We start from the raw sequence: 24,368 nt of genomic DNA, 5'->3' as shown, positions 1-24,368 counted from the left end.
TTACTCCAGCTTTTTGAGCCTATCCTTTTGTATTGTTGGCTGTGCTCAGTTGTTAAGTTGCCCACTGACTGAATCTTCTCCCCGGCTACATGTGTGCACGCGCCCCCTTGTGGCAGCAGTGTTATCCTGCAGTTCAGTTTGCAGAATACTTGCTCTGACAAAATTCACAAATCAGAATTTAAAAATTCACCGAGTTGACGATTAAAAATTTGCTCTTACAAAACTTGCGTGAGGAAAATTTAAGCAAAGAAACACAACATTTGAAAGAATCAACTCTTTTTGTCCAGGTATTTATTCACAAAATGCTGGAGTAACTCAGCAGGTCAGGCAGCATCTTGGGAGAGAAGGAATGGGTGACGTTTTGGGTCGAGACCCTTCTTCAGACTGATGTCAGGGGGGCGGGACAAAGGAAGGATATAGGTGGAGACAGGAAGATAGAGGGAGATCTGGGAAGGAGGAGGGGAAGAGAGGGACAGAGGAACTATCTGAACTACTCTACGAAATAAACTTCTCCAACTTTAGATAGTTCCTCTGTCCCTCTCTTCCCCTCCTCCTTCCCAGATCTCCCTCTATCTTCCTGTCTCCACCTATATCCTTCCTTTGTCCCGCCCCCCTGACATCAGTCTGAAGAAGGGTCTCAACCCGAAACGTCACCCATTCCTTCTCTCCCGAGATGCTGCCTGACCTGCTGAGTTACTCCAGCATTTTGTGAATAAATACCCTCGATTTGTACCAGCCTCTGCAGTTATTTTCTTATACTTCTTTTTGTCAAGGATTTGTAGTCCAGTAAAATTGCGATACAGATGTTTTTCTGGGAATGAAACACACAAAGTGCTGGAGCAACTCAGTGCGCCAGGCAACATCTGTGGAGGGAATGGACAGACGACGTTTCAGGTCGAGGCCCATCTTCAGACCCCTGTTCTCCACAGATGCTGCCTGACCGGCTGAGATCCTCCAGCCCTTTGTGCTTTGCTAAAGATTCCACCGCCTGTGGTTTGTGTCTCGGATTTCTGGGAACGCTACCCCACAGTAATGTGGGGGCTAATTTTAGTTTAGTTTAGTTAAAAGATACAGCGCGGAAACAGGCCCTTTGGCCCAATGAGTCCACGCTGCACATTAACACACTAGGGACAATTTTACAGTTATACCAAGCCAATTAACCTACAGACCTGTACGTCTACGGAGTGTGGGAAGAAACCAAAGATCTCAGAGAACCATCGCAGGTCATGGGGAGAACGTACAAACTCCGTACGGACAGCACCCTTAGTCGGTATGGTACCCAGGTCTCTGGCGCTACAAGGCAGCAACTCTACTGTTGCGCCACCGTGCCACTCTTTTTATTTCCAGAAATAAATTGTATTGTAGGTGGACTCGTCACACTGACCCAGCGTTTATGCCCGTTGTATCCCGTTGCCCCAAACTGTGGTTCTCGTTCACCACTCTCAGGGATTCACAACCCCAACATGGTTTTAGCTCCCACCAAACAGCCTCCTCATCTCTTAGTGTTCCTCACTGCCCCATTTGCCCGTTTTTAAATGTAGACGCATGGAGACACTGGTCCACCACCGATTTTATAGTAACTGCTGGTCCGGCACCTCCAGACAAAATTACGAGAGCGCACTTGAAATCCCCCGAAAACGTGGTGCCTACGTCGAGTGAGGCAGCCGACCTCGACCTCATCAGGACTTCCATGGCTGGACTTGCAATCGGCGAGTCAAACATGCCCCCTGCGGCCGGGGCTCTGGAACTCCGGCCTGGCCAGAGCCGGCAGATTCCTTCCCATACCCAAGGCCAAATTTGCAGGCTAATATCACGGTCACCTGACTACCTAGGTGGACCAGTCTGTTATCGTTCGACTCCTCTCAGAGGCCATGACCTCTGTTGGTCGGGCAAAACGGATCATCTGGCAAGGCTCTGGAGCCAGAAGGTGTCAGAGAATCGGTGGTGGACCTGTACCTCATTTTGCCTGTTGTGAAGAAGTTTTCACTCCAATGCTAGTTCCGTGAGACCCTCTATGAATCCTGCTGCTTTCCTGCTCTTAAGAAGCAGTCTGAAGAAGAGTGCCGGCCCGAAATGTACACTTATGCATGCCCTCCAGAGATGCTGCCTGACCCACTGAGTTACTCCAGCACTTTGTGTTCTATGACGGTTTTTAAACCCAGAGGGCAAGTTTTTTGTTCCTGTCCATTTGTATTTTCTCGCTCCACGGGAATTTTTTCTTGTTCCTGATGCACAGCTCCCTCTGGATGCAGGAAGCCATGAGGAAGTAGTGAAGGGAGAGGGGTCTCGACCCGAAACGTCACCCATTGCTTCTCTCCGGAGATGCTGCCTGACCCGCTCAGTTACTGCAGCATTTGGTGTCTATCTTCAACATGCGTTCCTTCTAACAAGGTGCAGTGGCTCGGAGGGCAGCAGCACCACCAAGGGGATTGTGCTGGTATTGCAGCCACCGGAATATCCACATTTGACACCATACAATGCAATACAACACAATACAATACAATATATCTTTATTGTCATTGTACAGGGGTACAACGAGATTGGGAATGCGCCTCCCATACGATGCAATAAATTAATTAGCTAGTCAGTATTAATTTCGACAACCCAATGAAACAAATTAGAACAGTTTTAAAACAGAATAAAGTGCAAGTAGATCTGTGCCGGATCACTGTGCGATGTGACCATCCGGCTCAGCAGCTCATGGCAGCTATGGCCCTGGGGATGAAGCTGTTCCTGAGTCTGGAGGTGCGGGCGTAGAAGGCCTTGTATCGTCTGCCCGATGGTAGAAGTTCGAACAGACTGTTGCAGGGGTGTGAAGAGTCTTTGTGGATGCTGGTGGCTTTTCTGAGGCATCGTGTGTTGTAGATGCCCTCCAAGGCTGGTAGCTGTGTTCCGATGGTCCTCTGAGCTCTATGGACTACCCGCTGAAGAACTTTCCTGTCTGCCTCCGTGCAGCTGAGGTACCACACAGGGATGCCATGTGTTAGGATGCTCTCTATGGTGCAGCGGTAGAAGGTCGTCAGCAGCTGTTGGGGTAGACCAGACTTTTTCAGTGTTCTTAGGTAGAACAGTAGTTGCTGTCCATACATGGGCTGGTGATTACTATTGCCAGTGTTTCCCCTTTGTTTACCAGCCACTGTTCAGAGTGTATCTTTATTTTAGTTTAGTTTAGAGATACAGCGCGGAAACAGGCCCTTCGGCCCACCGTGTCCGCGTCGACCAGCGATTCCCGTTTACTAGCACTATCCTACAAACTGGGGACAATGTACAATCTTTACTGAAGCCAATCAACCTACAACCCTGTCCACCTTTGGAGTGTGGGAGGAAACCGGAGCAGCCAGGGAAAAGCCACGCAGGTCACAGGGAGAATGTACGGACTCCGTACAGACAGCACCCATAGTTACGATTGTACCCGGGTCTCTGGCACTGCTGTAAGGCAGCAACTCTATCACGGCGTATCTCTCTGAAAGCATACTAAAGGTACTACCTCAATTCATACTAAAACATGCACCTTGTGGAATTGTAGGCGCAGCCCAGACCATCACACAAACCAACCTCCCTTCCATTAACTCCATTTACACCTCACACTGCCTCGGCAAGCCCACCAGCATAATCAAGGACCAGTCTCACCCCGACAACTCTCTCTTCTCCCCTCTCCCATCGGGCAAGAGGTACAGAAATGTGAAAACACATACCTCCAGATTCAGCGACAGTTTCTTCCCAGTTGTTATCTGGGATTGTTATCTGGGATAACAACTTCCCAGTTATTGATCCATCTTATCAAGCAGATTATCTTTAATCGGACTTTACTGAACTTTATCTTGCACTAAACGTTATTCCCTTTATCATGTATCTGTACACTGTGGATAGCTCGATTGTAATCATGAATAGTCTTTCCGCACCCGGGTTCGATCCCGACTACGGTTGCTTTTGTGTACGGAGTTTGTACGTTCTCCCCGTGACCTGCGTGGGTTTTCTCTGAGATCTTCCGTTTCTTCCCACACTCCAAAGACGTACAGGTATTTAGGTTATTTGGCTTGGTATAAATGTAAATTGTCCCTAATGTGTGTGGGATAGGGTTAGTGTGCAGGGATTGCCAGTCAGTGCGGACTCGGTGGGCCGAAGGGCCTGTTTCCGCGTTGTATAAATTCAAATTAATTTACCTCCCAGCATCTGTTGCAAGGTTGTGGGTTGGTAGATGAATTGGCCGCTGTAAATTATCCCCTAGTGTGTAGATAAGTTGTAGAATCTGTGGGAAGTTGATGAGAAGGAAGGAATAATAAATAGATTAAGGTAAGCTTAGGATAAAAAAGGTTGCGTGAAAGTTGGCATGGATTCAATGGGCGAAGGGCCTGTTTCCAAGCTATATCTCTCTGTGACATTATAAAGGAAAACCGTGCCTCCCTTCCAAACACTGTGACCAACAATCATCATAGACACAAAAAGCTGGAGGAACTCAGCGGGTCAGGCAGCATCTCTGGAGAAAAGGAGTAGGTGACGTTTCGAGTCGTGACCCTTCTTCAGGACTGAGAATCAGGGGAGAGGTAAATGGGAGAGATATAGAAGGTACATAGAAGAAATGAATGAATGATATGCAAAAGGCAACGATGATCAAGGAAAGGTGGGACCCACAATGGTCCATTGTTGGCTGTGGGGAAGGTGATAACGAGTGATACAAACCGGGAAACTCAGCAGGACGATCATAAGGTCATACGTGATAGGAGCAGAATTAGGCCATTCGGCCCATCGATTACTGCCATTCAATCATGGCTAATCTATCACTCCCTCCTAATCCCATTCTCCTGCCTTCTCCCTGTAGCCTCTGACACTCGTACTAATTAATGACTTAGATGAAGGGATTAAAAGTACCATTAGCAAATTTGCAGATGATACTAAGCTGGGGGGTAGTGTGAATTGTGAGGAAGATGCAATAAGGCTGCAGGGTGACTTGGACAGGTTGTGTGAGTGGGCAGATACATGGCAGATGCAGTTTAATGTAGATAAGTGTGAGGTTATTCACTTTGGAAGTAAGAATAGAAAGGCAGATTATTATTTGAATGGTGTCAAGTTAGGAAGAGGGGATGTTCAACGAGATCTGGGTGTCCTAGTGCTTCAGTCACTGAAAGGAAGCATGCAGGTACAGCAGGCAGTGAAGAAAGCCAATGGAATGTTGGCCTTCGTAACAAGAGGAGTTGAGTATAGGAGCAAAGAGGTCCTTCTACAGTTGTACCGGGCCCTGGTGAGACCGCACCTGGAGTACTGTGTGCAGTTTTGGTCTCCAAATTTGAGGAAGGATATTCTTGCTATTGAGGGCGTGCAGCGTAGGTTCACTAGGTTGATTCCCAGAATGGCGGGACTGTCGTATGTTGAAAGGCTGGAGCAATTAGGCTTGTATACACTGGAATTTAGAAGGATGAGGGGGGATCTTATTGAAACATATAAGATAATTAGGGGATTGGACACATTAGAGGCAGGAAACATGTTCCCAATGTTGGGGGAGTCCAGAACAAGGGGCCACAGTTTAAGAATAAGAGGTAGGCCATTTAGAACGGAGATGAGGAAGAACTTTTTCAGTCAGAGAGTGGTGAAGGTGTGGAATTCTCTGCCTCAGAAGGCAGTGGAGGCCAGTTCGTTGGATGCTTTCAAGAGAGAGCTGGATAGAGCTCTTAAGGATAGCGGAGTGAGGGGGTATGGGGAGAAGGCAGGAACGGGGTACTGATTGAGAGTGAGCAGCCATGATCGCATTGAATGGCGGTGCTGGCTCGAAGGGCTGAATGGCCTACTCCTGCACCTATTGTCTATTGTCTATTGTCTAATCAAGAATCTATCTGTATCTGCTTTAAAAATATCCATTGACGGCCTCCCCAACCTTCAGTGGCAACGCATTCCACAGATTCACCGCCCTCCGACTACAGATCATCATTTGAATGTCGTCTCTACTGTGCCTGTTTATCCCAGTATGGCTGCTGAGATCTTGCTGTGTGTGGACTGGCCAGTCAACAGGTTCAGAAGGTTACAACTGGGGCAGCACTTCAGAAAAAGTACTTGAAGGAGCAGCAAGGGATTTACAGTCTTCTGAGACACGGAAAATAAATTATAAATAAAAGTCTTCCTTTCTTCTCCTTCCTGCCTGTTTTTGCTCAATCCTTTTGTGCCTTCTCCTGTGCAGATCTCCTTCTATTGCTCTCTTCTGTTGCACAAGGTTTTTGCATTCACCTGACATCACCCTAATGTCGTAAAAAAAATCACCTCAAGCTAGTTTACAGACATATCATCACCAACTTGACACTGACCCACATATCAGCTCAGATTGAGTTTAGTTTAGAGATACAGCGCGGAAACAGGCCCTTCGGCCCACCGAGTCCGCACCGGCCAGCGATCCCCCCCCGCACATTAACACATCCTAACACACACCAGGGACAATTTACACGCACATCAAGCCAATCGACCTACATCAATCACAATCATACTTTATTGGCCAAGTATGTTTTGCAACATACGAGGAATTTCATTTGCCAAGCAGTCATCATAACAATAAAAAGCAACAGGACACACAAAATACATTTTAAGATTAACATCCACCGCAGTGACCCCTCCACATTCCTCACTGTGAAGGAAGGCAAAAAAAAGTTTAATCGCTCGCTTCTTTGTCCTCCAGTGGGCGGGGGCCTCCAACCTTCCTTTGACGGGACGATCATGACTCCCTTAGCCAGTGGCGGGCCTTCCACGTCGGGGTGATCCAGCTCCTGTCTCGGGGGTGGGGGTCCTGTTGCACAAAGGTGGGGGTGGGGGGGTCCTGTTATCTTTGGAGTGTGAGAGGAAACCGAAGATCTCAGAGAAAATCCGCGCGTTTACGGGGAGAACGTACAAACTCCGCGCAGACAGCGCCCGTAGTCGGGATCGAACACCGCTGCAAGCACTGTGAGGCAGCAACTCTACTGCCGCGCCACCGTGGCCGCCCAAAAGCTTCTCTCCAGAGATGCTGCCTGACCCGCTGAGTTACTCCAGCATTTTGTGTCTATCTGAGGCTTAATGTCTGCTCATTCACTGCTGGTTGGTGAGACAGTGGAGAGCCCGGGGGTCGATGGCTCAGAGCGAGAGCTGGGCATTGGCACTTTGCACGTGGACGTTGCTTCGGGGTAACGTCAACAAGAGCTAAGATAAGAAACGAGAGACGGCTGCAGAGGTTCTGATCAACTAGTGAAGCTGTCTGCTAATGGTGACAGATGAGAAATATGACCGAGCGGGCGGGCCGTTATTCAGTAATCCGGATGACAACTGTGCAGTCGGAATTTGCTTGTAGATCTAAACGCTGTGTGTCTTTTCTCTTGCAGGAAGTCCATTGTCCAGCTTGATATGGCTCACACTAAAAAGGCTCTAATAGTGCCAGCGTTTGAGACTCTCCGATATCGTCTATCCTTCCCAAAATCCAAAGCGGAGTTATTGTCCATGTTAGACGTGGGAACGCTCTTCACGTTTAGGTAAATACAAGGGGAGGTGCTCCTTTCTGCCTCTCACGCACGGGTAACGACAGTGACATGATGCTAACTGTTGTGGAGATGTTTAAGGTGCCTTCCACTGTATGTCAGTGGGCCGCTGGTGCTTTATTTGTCACACATGCAACCAACCGTACAGTGAAACTCTTTTTGCATATACCACACATGCCATGTTTAGGCGCCGTTATTCAAACTCCAAAGTCCGGTCGGCCCGAGCGCTCGATGTACAGGAGCAGTTCCCACCAACCGACGTCCCTCTCCTCTCCTCCCCTCTCCTCGCCCGGCCACCTTCATGTTGAACCCTCCTGCAGCCGACCTTGAAGGTGCTGCAGGCATCACCCCGGTTCACTCTCCTCCCGGCCCTCCTTCCTCGGGTCCGTCACCTCCAGCTCACCCCGTCCCCTTGACCGCCAAGCCTTCTGATGCATTACCGGTCCCACTGACCGACGAGCCTTCGGGTGGGTTCCCAGACATGCCGACTTCAGGCTCTTAAGCTTTGTTTCTGAAGATATATAGGCATCTAATTTACTCCTAAGAACCTCATCCCATTATCTCCACCAGCCGCATGCAATAGATGCAACAAAGGCAGATGAGGATGAGAAATCTTGATTAAAATGAATGTTCGGTAATGTTCCTACCAGGAGCGCCCATCTACAACAGGGGCTGGCTGCGTCTTGCATTAACCTGAAAGCATTCATGTTTATTTTGGGGAAATAATTTTTTCTAGCTCAGTGGATTACTCCCCACAGAGGAGTACTTAATGTAAGAAAACATGTGAGCAAATAACAACATCGTGTTATGTTGAATTACCTCGTGTACTCCCTATCTAGTACAATGTCCCAGCTAGTATTGATTACAGTTTCAATAAAGCTGCAGGTTAGAATGGGCTGGAACCCGGTAGGCCACTTCACAGGGGCAGCATCATAATAGTCTTCCTGTAACGGCAATGCCCCATTATATTTGTTCAGTTCACTTTAGTTTATTGTCACGTGTACCGAGGAACAGCGAGAAGATTTTGTTGCGTGCTCCCCAGTCAGCAGAAAGACAACACATGATTATCATCGAGCCATTTACAGTGTACAGATACACAATCAGGGAATATGGAGAAAGGAACTGCAGATGCTGGTTTAAAGGAAAAACTTTTTCAGTCAGAGAGTTGTGAATCTGTGGAATTCTCTGCCTCAGAAGGCAGTGGAGCCCAATTCTCTGAATGCATTCAAGAGAGAGCTGGATAGAGCTCTTAAGGATAGCGGAGTCAGGGGGGTATGGGGAGAAGGCAGGAACGGGGTACTGATTGAGAATGATCAGCCACGATCACATTGAATGGCGGTGCTGGCTCGAAGGGCCGAATGGCCTCCTCCTGCACCTATTGTCTATAAACCGAAGATAGGTACAAAAAGCTGGAGTAACTCAACGGGACAGGCAGCATCTCTGGAGAGAGTCTGAAGAAGGGTCTCGTCCCGAAACACCACCCATTGCTTCTCTCCAGAGATGCTGCCTGTCCCGCTGAGTAACTCCTGCTTTTTGTGTCTAGCTTCATATCATATTATATCATATCATATCATATATATACAGCCGGAAACAGGCCTTTTCGGCCCACCAAGTCCGTGCCGCCCAGCGATCCCCGTACATTAACACTATCCTACACCCACTAGGGACAATTTTTACATTTACCCAGCCAATTAACCTACATAAGGGAATAAGGGAATAATGTGCAGTCAGCAAAGTTTGAACAGGGATAGTCCAAGGGTTGCCAATGAGGTAGATAGTAGTTCAGGGCTGCTCTCTAGATGTGGTAGGCTGATTCTTGTACGTAGATAGCAACCTGGTGTAGGAGCTGACTCCTATTTACTGAGACACTCCAGTTAGAATCATGGATCCATTGCCCCAGGGATCGGCCACCACTCACTGCCCCTCTCTGAAGAATAAGGGGAAGGCCACTTAGGACTGAGATGAGGAAATACTTTTTCACCCAGAGAGTTGTGAATCTGTGGAATTCCCTGCCACAGGAGGCCAATTCACTGGATGTATTCAAGAGACAGTTGGATATAGCTCTTGGAGCTAACGGACTCAAGGGATATGGGGAGAAGGCAGGAACGGGGTACTGATTCAGCCATGATCAGCCATGGTCATGTTGAATGGCAGTGCTGGCTGGGAAGGGCCGAATGGCACATATTTCCTGCACGTATTTTCTATGTTTCCATGTTTCTTCTGCAGGTACCATGTTTGGACGAAGGGTCACGCTCCAACCAACTTTGCCAAGTGGCGGACAGCCACCACCCCTTATCACGTCGACTGGGAGGCAGACTTTGAGCCTTATGTTGTAGTAAGGCGTGACTGCCCAGAGTACGACCGGAGGTTCGTCGGGTTTGGCTGGAATAAAGTCGCACATGTCATGGAGCTGGATGCACAGGTACCGGACTGCTAGACACCATGCAGCAAGGCCGTGCTGTCAAACCGGCCTCGTTGCCACAGCACAAACCACGTACCATGACTGTTTTGTCCATAGAGGGGCTCTGGAGAAGTGGGAAGCGAAAAGGGGGAATTTAGAAGAATGAGTCAAGAGTGTTTTATTGTCATATGTTCCAGATAGGGCAAGAAATTCTTACTTGCAGCAGCACAACAGAATATGTCACCATACACTGGAATTTAGAAGGATGAGAGGAGATCTTATCGAAACGTATAAGATTATTAAGGGGTTGGACACGTTAGAGGCAGGAAACATGTTCCCAATGTTGGGGGAGTCCAGAACCAGGGGCCACAGTTTAAGAATAAGGGGTAGGCCATTTAGAACTGAGATGAGGAAAAACTTTTTCAGTCAGAGAGTTGTGAATCTGTGGAGTTCTCTGCCTCAGAAGGCAGCGGAGGCCAATTCTCTGAATGCATTCAAAAGAGAGCTAGATAGAGCTCTTAAGGATAGCGGAGTCAGGGGGTATGGGGAGAAGGCAGGAACGGGGTACTGATTGAGAATGATCAGCCATGATCACATTGAATGGCGGTGCTTGCTCGAAGGGCCATATGGCCTCCTCCTGCACCTATTGTCTATTGTCTATTGTCATAGTTAATGACCAGGGGGGACCTCATTGAAACAGACAGAATAGTGAACGGCCTGGATGGAGTGGATGTGGAGAGGATGTTTCCACTAGTGGGAGAGTCTAGGACTCGAGGTCATAGCCTCAGACTTAAAGGACGTTCTTTTAGGAAACATAGAAACATCGAAAATAGGTGCAGAAGGAGGCCATTCAGCCCCTTCGTGCCAGCACCGCCATTCATTGTGATCATGGCTGATCATCTACAATCAGTAACCCGTGCCTGCCTTCTCCCCATATCCCTTGATTCCACTAGCCCCTAGAGCTCTATCTAACTCTCTCTTAATTTCATCCAGTAATTTGGCCTCCACTGCCCTCTGAGGCAGAGAATTCCACAAATTCACAACTCTCTGGGTGAAAAAGTTCCTTCTCACCTCAGTTTTAAATGGCCTCCCCTTTATTTTAAGACTGTGGCCCCTGATTCTGGACTCATCCAACACTGGGAACATTTTCCCTGCATCTAGCTTGTCCAGTCCTTTTATAATTTTATATGACTCTGTAAGATCCCTTCTCATCCTTCTAAACTCCAGTGAATGCAAGCCTAGTCTTTTCAATCTTTCCTCATATGACAGTCCCGCCATCCCAGGGATCAATCTAGTGAACCTACGATGCACTGCCTCAATTACAAAGATGTCCTTCCTCAAATTAGGAGACCAAAACTGTACACAATACTCCAGATGTGGTCTTACCAGGGCCCTATACAACTGCAGAAGAACCTCTTTACTCCTATACTGAAATCCTCTCGTTATGAAGGCCAACATTCCATTAGCTTTCTTTACTGCCTGCTGTACCTGCACGCCAACTTTCAGTGACTGATGTACAAGGACACCCAGGTCTCACTGCACTTCCCCCTTACCTAACCTGACACCATTGAGGAAGGAGATGAGGAGAAATGTCTTTAGTCAGAGGGTGGTAAATCTGTGGAATTCTTTGCCACAGAAGGCTGTGGAGGCCAAGTCAGTGTATATTTTTAAGGGAGATATAGATAGGGGATCTAGTACGGATGTCAGAGGTTATGGGGTGAAGGCAGGAGAATGGGGTTGGGAGGGAGAGATAGATCAGCCAGGATTGAATGGCAGAGTAGACTTGATGGGCCGCATGGCCTAATTCTACTCCTATTTGTTATGACCTTATTAAAATCAGCTACAATCTCATTCCTTTGTTCTCTGCGGCCCCCCCTCACACACTGGCAGCCCTCCTCGCTCACCGTCAGCCCTCGTACATCATGGCCCTCGTATATCGATGGCCCTCTTCGCTCTGCGAAGGCCTACCTCCCTCTCCGACAGCCCACCCAGCTCCTGGCGTTTGCTCGCTCGCGGGCCCATCCCCTCCCGGTTCTCGCAGCGCGGGTCCCGTTGACGCGACGAGCCGGGCTTACCGGATGGCTTGGCCCCATTTGCCGGGAACACTCCCGACACGCTGTCCACTGCCCTCACATCGTCCCTGGATATCAGACCCCATTCACCATGAACGTATGTACAGGGTTCAACCCCTCCACCCTCATACCTTGGAGACGGGAACGCTCGCATTATGCCAAAGCCTTGGGTCTACTGTCTGCTGCCTGTGTACATAGTCTAACAGCGTGCCCCTCTCTCTCCCCGAACTTGCAGGAATACGAGTTTGTTGTCCTCCCCAACGCCTACATGATCCACATGCCTCATGCCCCCAGCTTTGACATCACCAAATTCCGCTCCAACAAGCAATATCGGATCTGCCTGAAGACCTTGAAGGAGGAGTTCCAGCAGGACATGTCCCGCCGCTATGGGTTTGCCGCTCTCAAGTACTTGACAGCCGAGAACAACAGCTGAGATCCCGGCGAGCTGCCCTCGGAACGACCTTCACTTGTATTACTGCGAGGAGTGAAATGGGGCTGCCGTGTACAGCGAGACATGCAGAAACCGAAACCAAAATTTACGTGTGTGCCCGCCAACTGTCAGGCTTTGGGTGGAAAGGTTGTACCGACAAGAGCTTATTTTGAGTCCTCCAAAGGCGCTGTTGAAGTATTCCTGTTGTTCACTATTTAAGACCGACCCTCCCCCACTGTCCCACCTCATTGATTGCCTTGCCCTCCCTCGGTGGGTCACCAGTGTCCAAGCAGCCCCTTGCGGACTGAGGGCGGGAAGGTCCGGGCTTTTGTACGCAAGCCGTTGCCCGATGACCAGAGGAGTCCACCCTTCAGGAGCTGACCACTTTATTCCTGTGGCCTCATGCGCGCGAACACTCTCTCACAGTCACACACACACACACACTTGCACACACACAAAACGAGATCAGTAGGTGAAGTGGTGAGCCACAGTAACAGCTGTGCTGTTCCTAGCTCGGTGTGATGTAGTAACACGTGTCTGACAAGCTACTGCAATGTTGGTCCTCCCTCGACTGTCTTTTGCCATCCTTAATCCTGAAGCTTCCTGAACCAATCTTTCCAGTTGCATTCAGGATCAAAGCCATTGCCATTGAGGTGAGGGCTCCTGCTGTCTTCTGCTTATACAAGCAACGCCAATGGCCTTCGATTGTTAGATGCCAGTTAATGTCTGATTAGTACGGGTGTCAAGGGTTATGGGGAGCAGGCAGGAGAATGGGGTTAGGAGGGAGAGATAGATCAACCATGATTGAATGGCGGAGTAGACTTGATGGGCCAAATGGCCTAATTCTTCTCCTATCATTTATAACCTGATGAAAGCTCTTGCTCTTGGTTTGGTTCAGAAGTAAATGCCAGTGGGGTTAAGGGTGGATGTTTCCAATGGCAGAATGAAAGTTTACAGCAACATTCTGATTCCTATTGTGTTGAGAGTAGAATTCAGAACAAAATGGCTGATTTGGGCTGGAGAGAGTGTGGGCCCCACAATGATCAGAATAAGTTTCAATATAAATTAAAAAGGTTTTTGGTTTGTTAGTTTGTTTAAGAGGGAATATTTTAGGTCTGACCCTAGGAGAATGCCCTGATTTTTATCATCTTAAGCAACTTTTAATTAGAAGGATGGGCTCATTTGTATAATTGACCTCACTAGGATTGGATTAGAATCAAAGAAATGTCTGGGAAGTGTTTTTTGTGGCTGGGGAGATGTTGAAACACAATTCCATTCCCGAAAGATTTAGATTTGTGATTTTTGATCAGTGAAATGCAGGAATGACTTAAAAGTGCCAAACATTGGTGTTTCTGAAGAGGAAGATTATCTGTGCCCAAAACTAATAATAGCTGCTGAATTCTTTAAATCCTAATAAAATATTTCTCCACTCTCCCGATGGGGCTGGGTCGCCACCTCTCACAGCTGAGTTTAAGTTGAAATTTTGATGAAAGCAGAGCTATCCTTGATGCATGTCAAGGATTTGCGATGTGCTTGAATCCAAAAGAGACCAATTGTGGGATGCAACTTGTTGAGGTCAGGTCACCTCGGGTGCTGATGCTAAATCTACTTCATTTTCCCATGTTTTAAATTTTGTTTCTCCAGAATGTTTCAGAGAGTCATTACATTTACAAGATACCCTCAGGGTGGGTGAGTCAGAAACAACCATTGCAGCAGCTTCATGCAAGAAGTCAGTAGGTGCTGCCATCGTGATGCTGCAATGAGTAAAAGCAAGGCCGAAGATTTGAAAGGAGTTTCTTCATTATTTTTTCTCTTGGCTCGAATAAATCTCGGGAGAACGCATAATAGTTTCCACTATACTGTATGCGATCCGGTGGATTGGACCTTGGTTTAACTGGTTTGGTCATTCCTTAGTCTGCACATCTGTCAGCCAATCTACCCAGTTTCAGTGGACCAGCCGTTCTGCAGATTGTGTTCCTGACTTTAGGAGTGTATTATACATGAACCCTGAAGAAATATCCGCATCCTTGAGAAATTGAAGAAGTCAGAAGAAGGGCTCTCGCCCCGAAACGTCACCTATTCCTTTTCTCCAGAGATGCTGCCTGACCCGCTGAGTTACTCCAGCTTTTTGTGTCTGTCCGTTAAAAATTAGTCAGTTTTAGTTTTTGCGCTTTTTCAGTTTTTATGAAAACTGTCGTCAAATACGCCAGATCTTTCTGTTAAAGTGCAGGTTGCTACGTAATCCACGATGGATACATATTGATGAAAGCCATGGGTATAACAAGCAAACAAAAGCAATTCAGTAGTCCTTGGTGTCCCACACGACAATCTATCTTCCTGGTGTTCATTTTACAATGCCATTCTTTCAACACTTTTTGACCTCAAGGAGAACAGGAAGGATGAACTGTATTTCCATTGTTAGGTTACACAAGCCTCAGGATGCTTGGGTTAGAGCGCAGTATTGTATTGGAGTGGACAATTAATGGAAGACTTTGACTGTTTGGAGCATCAAGTAGTTGGCAGGCCTTTGGACATTATTGAGAATGCTGGACCTTTAACACGATGAGAGACCTTGTTTGACCTGCAGGAACTGCTGCTGAAATGCTTCACTCATTAGGCTGTCAACAAAAAAATTAATCAACAATCTCTGACACAACTGTATCCCTTGAAATGACCAAGAGTGCACTGTAAGATTGTACGGGACATTGATTTATTTGACCTGTCGTAAATTATAACATAAACTGCAGTATTGCTGAGCCCATTACGAGACTGCTGAATTTTCAAATACTATTTAATTTATGGACTTATTGAAATGATTAGAGTAAGACTAGAAGTTTAGTGAATGATTGAAATGCCATGGAAGGACTGCTGGACTACACAATGTACACTTGGAGATGTTGAGCTATTTGGAATATTGTTAGACTGCTGTTATTATTGGAGATAGGTAAGACCTCGAGGGTACTGAAAGGACTGTTGACATGCTCCTGTACTGCTGGAAAACCATTGATATCTTGGAGCACAGTTTGTGCACAGTGCTCCCTCTAGGAACACAATGGAGAGATAATTGGACAGCTGGATATACCATTAGAGGTTGTTTGGATAATTATGAACACCATTGGTGAACGACTGAACAGCTAGGATCACCATTGGTGAATAGTTGGACACTTGGAATACCATTGGTGGATGGTTGGAGAGTTGGAATACCATTGGTGGTTGGTTGGACACCTAGTGTCACCATTGGTGGTTGGTTGGACATCTGGGAACCCATTGGATGGTTGGACATCTGGGAACACCGTTGGTGTATGGCTGGACACCTAGTGCCACCATTGGTGGATGGTTGAGTAACTGGAAAACATTGGAGAGGGTAGGACAGCTGGAAACTCCATTGGTGGATGGTGGAATAGCTAGCATCACCATTGGAGGATGGTGGGACAACTGGGAACTCTGCTGGGGGATGATTGGACAGCTTGGAATACCATTGGAGATGTTTGGACAGCTCGAATCACCATTGGAGATGGATGGACAGCTATAAACTCCATTGGAGATGGGTGGACATTTGAAAACACCATTGGAGATGGGTGGACATTTGAGAACACCATTGGAGATGTGTGGACAGCTATAAACTCCATTGGAGATGTGTGGACAACTTGGAACTCCATTGGAGATGGGTGGACAGCTAGAGTCAGCATTGGGGAGGGGGGGGGGGTGATAAACAGCTTGGAGGACTGCTCGAGTGGAAATGGAGGACAGTAGGAAGGCCTTCAGAACTGGTGGATTGTTTCCCATCATTGTACAACAGATTTCACTCTTTACCACAATGAGCTGATGACTTTTAAGAGAAATGTTCATTCAGCACAAAGCAGAGCTGTCTTCTGTCTTTGTCATTGTACAAGCGACAGAGTGATAAATAAAATGTAAAAATCTTTGAAATTTGTGCCTCACGTTTATTTACATAGATATCTTTACTGCAGGTCCTCTCGGGGTTATGAAGGTCTGACCTATGGGCACGCTGTCAATACACACGAGCATTTGGGTGGCCGCGGGATGGATGGGGATGGATTTGCCGTCTGTTGTGGGGCTTCAGACATCTTCCGGGTGGGAATGGGGCATGTTTCTGTGTTTCTCCTCTCCCTAACTTCCTGAGCCCTGACGATCGGGGGTTGAGTCCACATGAGCAAAGTTGGGAGCACTGAGCAGAGTCACCTGCTCGCACTGAGTCAGTGAGGCCTCTTGTGGCCACTCTCCCCGTGACCACTCACTCTATCGTCCTATCTGCGTCTGCCATCCTCCCCGACACACCACCCTATGTTCATTTCTGACTTACCAACAGTTCAAGGCTGGCATGGTGGTGCAGCGGTAGAGTTGCTGCCTTACAGTGCCCGAGACCCCGGGTTTGATCCTGACTGTCCGTACGGAGTTTGTACGTTCTCCCCGTGACCTGCATGCGTTTTCTCTGAGATATTCCGTTTCCTCCCACACTCTAAAGACGTACAGGTGTGGTAGGTTGATTGGTTTGGTATAAATGTATAATTGTACCAAGTGTGTGTAGGGTAGTGTTCACTTGCGGGGACCGATGGGTCAGTGCGGACTCGGTGGGCCGAAGGGCATGTTTCCACGCTGTATCTCTAACCTAAACTAAGTTACAAACAGGTCATGTTAGAAACGGTGCTCGGGAACAGAACCCTATCGTAACCTGGGGACTTCCTGGAATTGATTTTAGGTTAACAACCAAACAAACAAACAAATTAAGCCTGCTCCCTCAATTAGTCTGCCACTGCGGGTGCTGTGTGTGCGGAGTTTAGACGTTCTCCCCGTGACCGTGTGGGTTTGCTTCGGGAGCTCTGGTTTCCTCCCACACTCCAAACACGTAGAGGTTTGTAGGTTAATTAGCTTTTGTAGAGATTTTAAATTGTCCCAGGTTTGCAGGATAGTGCTAGTGTACGGGGATCGCTGGTCGGTGCGGACTCGGTGGGCTGAAGGGCCTGCTTCCGTGTTAAACTAAACTAGACTGCCCAAGAAGTGGACAACACCCTACCGGTTGTAGACCAGCACTGTGTATTCCGATTGGGCTCCTAGTGCCGGCAAAGTGAATCAAAGTAGTTTCATTTAACAATAAGCAATTGCTTGTCCAAAATGAATGGGCGCACATGAAGCGATACCTGAAAATCAAGGAACTGCGGTGAATTACTGGAACACTCACCTGCATCTGAGGTGAGAGGAACATGTTAACGTTTCTGGGCCCTTTATCAGAGCCGGGGAAACGTGGAAAATCAGGAGAAAGTGAGTGAAATTGAGGGAGAAGTTGTTAAACGTGGCATCGAGTTCCGCCAGATGAGTGTGTGTGTTGGTGGAGGAACCGGTTGGGCCTCTGTGGAAGGGCAACACAGTGGCAGTGTTGTTGCCTTACAGCGCCAGAGACCCTGGTTCAATCCTGACCACAGGTGCTGTCTGTACGGAATTTGTTCGTTCTCCCTGTGACCGATGTTGTTTTTTTCCGAGTGCTCCAGTTTCCCCCCACACTCCAAAGATGTAAAGGTTAGTCGGTTAATTAGCTTCTGTTAAATTGTAAATTCCCCCTAATGTGTAGGATGGTGCTCGCGTACGGGGCGACCTGAAGGGCCTGTTTCAGAGCCACATCTCAAAAGTCTATTCCTTAATAGGAATCTGAGGGATGACTTCTTCACACAAACGGTGGTGGGTGTATGGATAAAGCTGCCAGAGGAGGTAGTTGAGGCTGGGACTAACCCAACGTTTAAGAAACAGTTAGACAGGCACATGGATAGGAGAGGTTTAGAAGGATATGGACCAAACGCGGGCAGGTGAGACTAGGGTAGCTGGGACATGTTGGCCGGTGTGGGCAAGTTGTGACGAAGGGCCTGTTTCCGTGCTCTATGACATGGAAAGCCATCAGACCAATGAAGTTGTGCATGACAGCACAATGTGCCCCCTTTACAGTACTTACTATGCAGCAGAAGTCACACATTGGAAAGGATTCTTAGAAGGCAATATAAATATAGAAATGGCTTAAGGGCTTGTATCTACAATAAAAAGATTCTTGGGAAGCTTAGCTCCAGTCATTTTTTTTTTTGTTTCTCTCCCATAGGTCTTTTGATTTATGAAGCTCCCTTTTTAAACAAAATTCCTCTGGTCTAAATGGGTTCCCTAAGATACACTCTATCTCCCTCGGGTACACTTGTATCTTTGGAAATATTTGCAGAGAAGGGAAGCAGCAGTGTGACCTGAGTTTGGTCAGTCGCTGGAATTATGTATATGTTATCCTCAAGGGGTTAAAGCTCTATGCATCTAAGCCAACTCAGGAGAAGTCATTGGAAGCTTCCATTGCGTTAAAAACAAACTGCTGGTGGAACTCAGTGGGCCAGGTAACATCGGTGGAGGAAATAGACTGGTAGTGATGTTTAGTTTATTGTCACATGTACCGAGCGAGGTACAGTGAAAAGCTTTTGTTGTGTGCCAACCATTCAGTGGAAAGACGAAACATGATTACAATCAAGCCATTCGCAGTGTGCAGATACATGATAAGGGAATCACGTTTAGTGCGAGATAAAGCCAGTAAAATCCGATCTAAGATCGTCCGAGGGTCTCCAATGAGGTAGATGGTAGCTCAGGACTGCTCTTTAGATGGGGGAGGATGGTTCAGTTGCCTGATAACAGGTAACCAGATGATGTCTGAAGAAAGATTCCAACCCGAAATGTCGTCAGTCCACACGAGTTCATCTAGCACTTTTTTTTTGCTCAAGATTCCAGCACCTCCTTCCAGCACCTGCAGTTCCTTGTGTCTCCCATTGTACTACATTGTTGGCTCATTTCCAGTTAAGGTCATAAGGAAAAGGAGTAGAATTAGACCATTCGGCCCATCAAGTCCACTCCGCCATTCAATAATGGCTGATCTATCTCTCCCTCCTAACCCCATTCTCCTGCCTTCTCCCCAAAACCTCTGACACCTGTACGAATCAAGAATCTATCACTGCCTTAAAAATATCCACTGACTTGGCCTCCACAGCCTTCTGTTGCAAATTCCACAGATTCACCACCCTCTGACCAGAAATTTCTCCTCATCTCCTTCCTAAAAGAAGGTCCTTTAATTCAGAGGCTATGACCTCTAGTCTTAGGCTCTCCCACTAATGGAAACATCATCTCCACATCCACTCTATCAAAGCCTCTCACTATTCTGTACGTTTCAATGAGGTCCCCCCTCACTCTTCTAAACTCCAGTGAGTACAGGCCTGGTGCCTCCCAGTTCTTTGAAATCAAGATCGAATTTGGGTTGCTGGGGCGTTGCAAAGGCACTACATGATTCATGCAAAGTAAAACTAGACAAATCACCCAAATATGTATTTCATCGCAAAGCTTAATGTTGTTTGGAGATACAGCATGGAAACAGGCCCTTCGGCCCACTGGGTCCACGCTGGCCTTCGATCACCCGTCCACACCAGCTCTCTGTTATCCTACTTTCTCATCCACTCCCTGCACACCAGGGGCAATTTACAGAGGCCAATTAGCCTACAAATCTGCACGTCTTTGGGATGTGGGAGGATTGTATAAGATTATTAAGGGATTGGACACGCTAGAGGCAGGAAGCATGTTCCCGATGTTGGGGGAGTCCCAAACCAGCGGCCACAGTTTAAAGAGTAAGGGGTAGGCCATTTAGAACGGAGATGAGGAAGAACTTTTTCACTCAAGAGAGTTGTAAATCTGTGGAATTCTCTGCCTCAGAAGGCAGTGGAGGCCAATTCTCTGGATGCTTTCATGAGAGAGCTAGACAGAGCTCTTAAAGATAGCGGAGTCAGGGGGTATGGGGAGAAGGCAGGAACGGGACACTGATTGTGCATGATCAGCCATGATCATGGTGAATGGAGGTGCTTGCTCGAAGGGCCGTATGGCCTACTCCTGCACCTATTGTCTATTGTCTTTTGAAACCAGACCACCCGGAGGAAACCCACGTGGTCACAGGGAGAATGTGCAAACTCCGCACCGACAGCACCTGATGTCAGGATTGAGCCTGGGGGGTTCCTGATGCAGTGAGGCAGCAACTCTGTCAGCTGAGCATTACGGACAATCATATAATGGACCGTTTTCTAGAGATGCCTCCATGTACCAGCTCCCTGGAGTACAGGTGTCGTCTACAATATCTACACAATTGGAAACACATTCCATTCATCATCAGTCTATTTTTAACCTAGTCCATCAAGTATGGCATTGGATGCTTGATCTTGCTGTGAAACTGGATACATACTCAGAACCAATTAGTCACCATGGCAGGTTTCTGCTCAATGTATCTTGTTGCGGGGTTTCCAAGATCGCTGTGAAAGCTTGTTATCACTGGAACCACAAGGACATTATTCCCTAAACATTATTCCCTTATACAAGTGCAGGAAGGAACTGCAGGTGCTGGCTTAAACCGAAGATAGACACAAAAAGCTGGAGTAACTCAGCGGGACAGGCAGCATCTCTGGAGAGAAGGAATGGGTGACGTTTCGGACCGAGACCCTTCTTCGTCTGAAGAAGGGTCACGGTCCGAAACTTCACCCATTCCATCTCTCCAGAGTTGCTGCCCGTCCCGCTGAGTTACTCCAGCTTTTTGGATCTATCTTCCCTTATCATGTATCAATACACTGTAAATGGCTCGATTGTAATGATGTATTGCCTTTCCGCTGACTGGCTAGCACGCAATTTTGAGGAAGGATATTCTTGCTATGGAGGGCGTGCAGCGTAGGTTCACTAGGTTAATTCCCGGAATGGCGAGACTGTCGTATGTTGAAAGGCTGGAGCGATTGGGCTTGTATACACTGGAATTTAGAAGGATGAGGGGGGATCTTATTGAAACATATAAGATAATTAGGGGATTGGACACATTAGAGGCAGATAACATGTTCCCAATGTTGGGGGAGTCCAGAACAAGGGGCCACAGTTTGAGAATAAGGGGTAGGCCATTTAGAACGGAGATGAGGAAGAACTTTTTCAGTCAGAGGGTGGTGAAGGTGTGGAATTCTCTGCCTCAGAAGGCAGTGGAGGCCAGTTCGTTGGATGCTTTCAAGAGAGAGCTGGATAGAGCTCTTAAGGATAGCGGAGTGAGGGGGTATGGGGAGAAGGCAGGAACGGGGTACTGATTGAGAGTGATCAGCCATGATCGCATTGAATGGCGGTGCTGGCTCGAAGGGCTGAATGGCCTACTCCTGCACCTATTGTCTATTGTCTATTGTCTATAAAAGCTTTTCACGGTACCTCGGTGCACGTGACAATAAACTAAACTGAAACTGACACTTACATGCCACACGGATATTGTATAAATAACTGACAACTATGTGCCGAGAAACAGTTAAATGCTTCACTATGATTTATTAAAGTCACTTGCATGTTTTTTGAAAAAGGTTATTCACAGGTGATGTGCACTGAATGGAAGGTTTTTTCCTTTTGGCACACACCATTTCCATCCACATTAATAAGACAACATCATGCTCCCTCTCTTAAAATATAATTTTAATGCAAACAGAGAATGGCTTTCCAAATCACTGCCAATTTATGTGTGCCTGTGGACAATTTTACTTCTTTAATTATGCAGATGATTTTGAACGGAAACTTGAACCGTGAAATCAATTCTCAACACTAAAACAATTTGCACCCAGAATTGTGGTGCTTGCTGCTGAAGTGTTTTCACCCTGTTCCCTTTAATTACATTCATCCAAAGAGGCACAGCTTATACTTTATGTGATGTGGTGCTCAGCTTGATATTCAGTTTTGTATAGTTTAGAGATACAGCGCGGAAGCAGGCCCTATGGTCCACTGAGCCCGCACCGACCAGCGATCCCCACACGCTAACACTATCCTATCCACACTAGTGACAATTTACACTTCTACCAAGCCAATTAACCTACGATCCTGCGCGTCTTTGGGGTGTGGGAGGAAACCGAAGATCTCGGCAAAAACCTGCGCAGGTCACGGGGAGAACGTACAAACTCTGTACAGACAGCACCTGTAGTCGGGATCAAACCCAGGTCTCTGGCGCTGTAAGGCAGCAATTCCACTGTGCCGCCCTATTCTGATAGGCTCTTTGATGAGTGGCCAATTTTGTTGTGCTACAGATAACAAACGTTAAAGAACTTGCCTGTGTGTAGTGATTCATGATGTTAATGCTCACCTTAGGTTTATGTTGCCTGTCACTTTGATTGTTCATTTGACCGGTGCCAAACTGCCAATAAAACTTCAAGGATAGACACAAAAAGCTGGAGTAACTCAGCGGGTCAGGCAGCATCTCTGGAGAAAAGGGATAAGTAATGTTTCAGGTCGAAACCCTTCTCCAGGCCGAGAGTCAGGGGTGAGGGAAATGAGAGATATGAAAAGGTCCATGGAAAAAAATGTATGAAAGGAATGCAAAAGGACACTGGAACCACAAGAACATTATTCCCTAAACATTATTCCCTCATCAAGTGCAAGAAGGAACTGCAGATGTAGGGGGACCCACTGAGTTACTCCAGCATTCGGTGTCTATCTACAATATCAATGAGCATCAATGTCACCTTCTCCGAGCTAACAATGATCTAGTGTACATTTCCCTTGAACCGCATCTCTTTTGATGTCTCGTTTTCACACCTTACCCTTCCTTATCTTTGTGTCACCCTCTCCCCTGAGCTCTCATTCTGAAGAAGGGTCTCCACCCAAAACATCACCCATTCCTTCTCTCCAGAGATGCTGCTTGTCCCGCTGAGTTACTCCAGCATTTGGTGTCTACCTACAGTATCAATGAGTTTGCAGTCAGGACGGGCGGATACTTCACATTACAGCTAAGCTAATGCAAACAAGAACAGACAACTGAAGCCATATAACCTGAGCACAGAGGTTCTGTCTGTCTGTTCATTAGATGGAAGTCCTTGAGTTGCACGTTATCTCGTGGCCAGCTGGCATGTTCTCTCTTCGCTGTAACTGCCCTGGAATATCTGTTGAAATAACTACGTAGCTATCTCCTCGTTTTATGGGAGGGTTGATTCATCTCCCGATTCCCAATGAAAGTCGGGCTGATTGAAAGGATTGATTCAATAAAAGCCATAGAAGTTTAATCAATGTGCAAACAAAGGAAACAGCCGCAATTTAGAAAGCTTATCAGCACCGTGAAAGGGTTTATTTGTGCAGTTAATTAAAAATTATCAGCCTCTTAATTGAACCCCTCTTTCATTTCAAGCCTTGCTCGGTGACCTTCCACAACTCATGTGTCAACATGGTGACAGGCAGGAGGTGCTTATGTGGTTCTAGCTGAAGCAATATGGTTTATGCCTGATGCCGTAACCAGGCTCTTCTGCAACTTCATAGGAAAAAAAACCCCTCTCTTAAAGCACTCCACGATAAGGATACAGGTTGAGATGACTCTGTTGACCACAGCCACAGCAGGCCCATGGACAATAGAGTCGTGGAGACATACAGAGAGGAAACAGGCCCTTAGGCCCAACCTGCCCACACCGGCCAACATGTCCCATCTACACTAGTCCCATCTGCCTGCGTTTGCCAAATTTTCCCTCTAAACCTATCCTAAGTATGTACTTTCTTAATTTTCTTAAACATTATGATAATACCTGCCTCAACTACCTCCGCGGCCAGCTTAGGGTTTATGATTATCAACATGCAGGGTCCAGGATAGATCTTCACAATATGCACGCCCTGGAATTTGAAGGTTTAGTTTAGTGTAGAGTAGTTTAGTTTAGTTTAGTTTAGTATAGTTTAGTATTGTCACATGTACCAAGGTACAGAGAAAAGCTTTTTTGTTGCATGTTATCCAGTCTGTGAAAAGACTCTTCATGATATATGATTACAATCAACTCTCCCCACCACCATCTCGTCGATGAAGACAGGTTTGTGGATCTTGGTCTTTCCTCGTCCAAAGTCCACAATCAGTTCCTTGGTCTTACTGACATTGAGAGTTGACATTGAGAGTTGTTGTTCGGGCAGCATTTGGTCAGTCGATCGATCTC

The 24,368-nt window shown here is 47.1% G+C and overlaps 1 protein-coding gene across 5 annotated transcripts in view; it reads left to right on the top strand.

Moving 5' to 3' along the window:
- Positions 1-16,314, top strand: part of LOC144603581 (xylosyl- and glucuronyltransferase LARGE1) — a 305,179-nt gene extending 288,865 nt beyond the window's left edge. For all 5 annotated transcript variants that reach the window (XM_078416998.1, XM_078416994.1, XM_078416995.1 and 2 more), the window contains exons 13-15: positions 7,335-7,481; positions 9,714-9,909; positions 12,196-16,314. In XM_078416998.1, coding sequence (XP_078273124.1) covers positions 7,335-7,481; positions 9,714-9,909; positions 12,196-12,393 — 541 coding nt within the window. In that variant the 3' untranslated portion in view covers positions 12,394-16,314. The remainder of the gene's footprint in view (positions 1-7,334; positions 7,482-9,713; positions 9,910-12,195) is intronic.
- Positions 16,315-24,368: the final 8,054 nt, after the last annotated feature.

This window comes from Rhinoraja longicauda, chromosome 20 (assembly GCF_053455715.1).
Source record: "Rhinoraja longicauda isolate Sanriku21f chromosome 20, sRhiLon1.1, whole genome shotgun sequence".
Taxonomy (NCBI): domain Eukaryota; kingdom Metazoa; phylum Chordata; class Chondrichthyes; order Rajiformes; family Arhynchobatidae; genus Rhinoraja; species Rhinoraja longicauda.
Note: the sequence above shows the minus strand (reverse complement) of the source record. Positions and strands in the feature narration are given on the sequence as shown.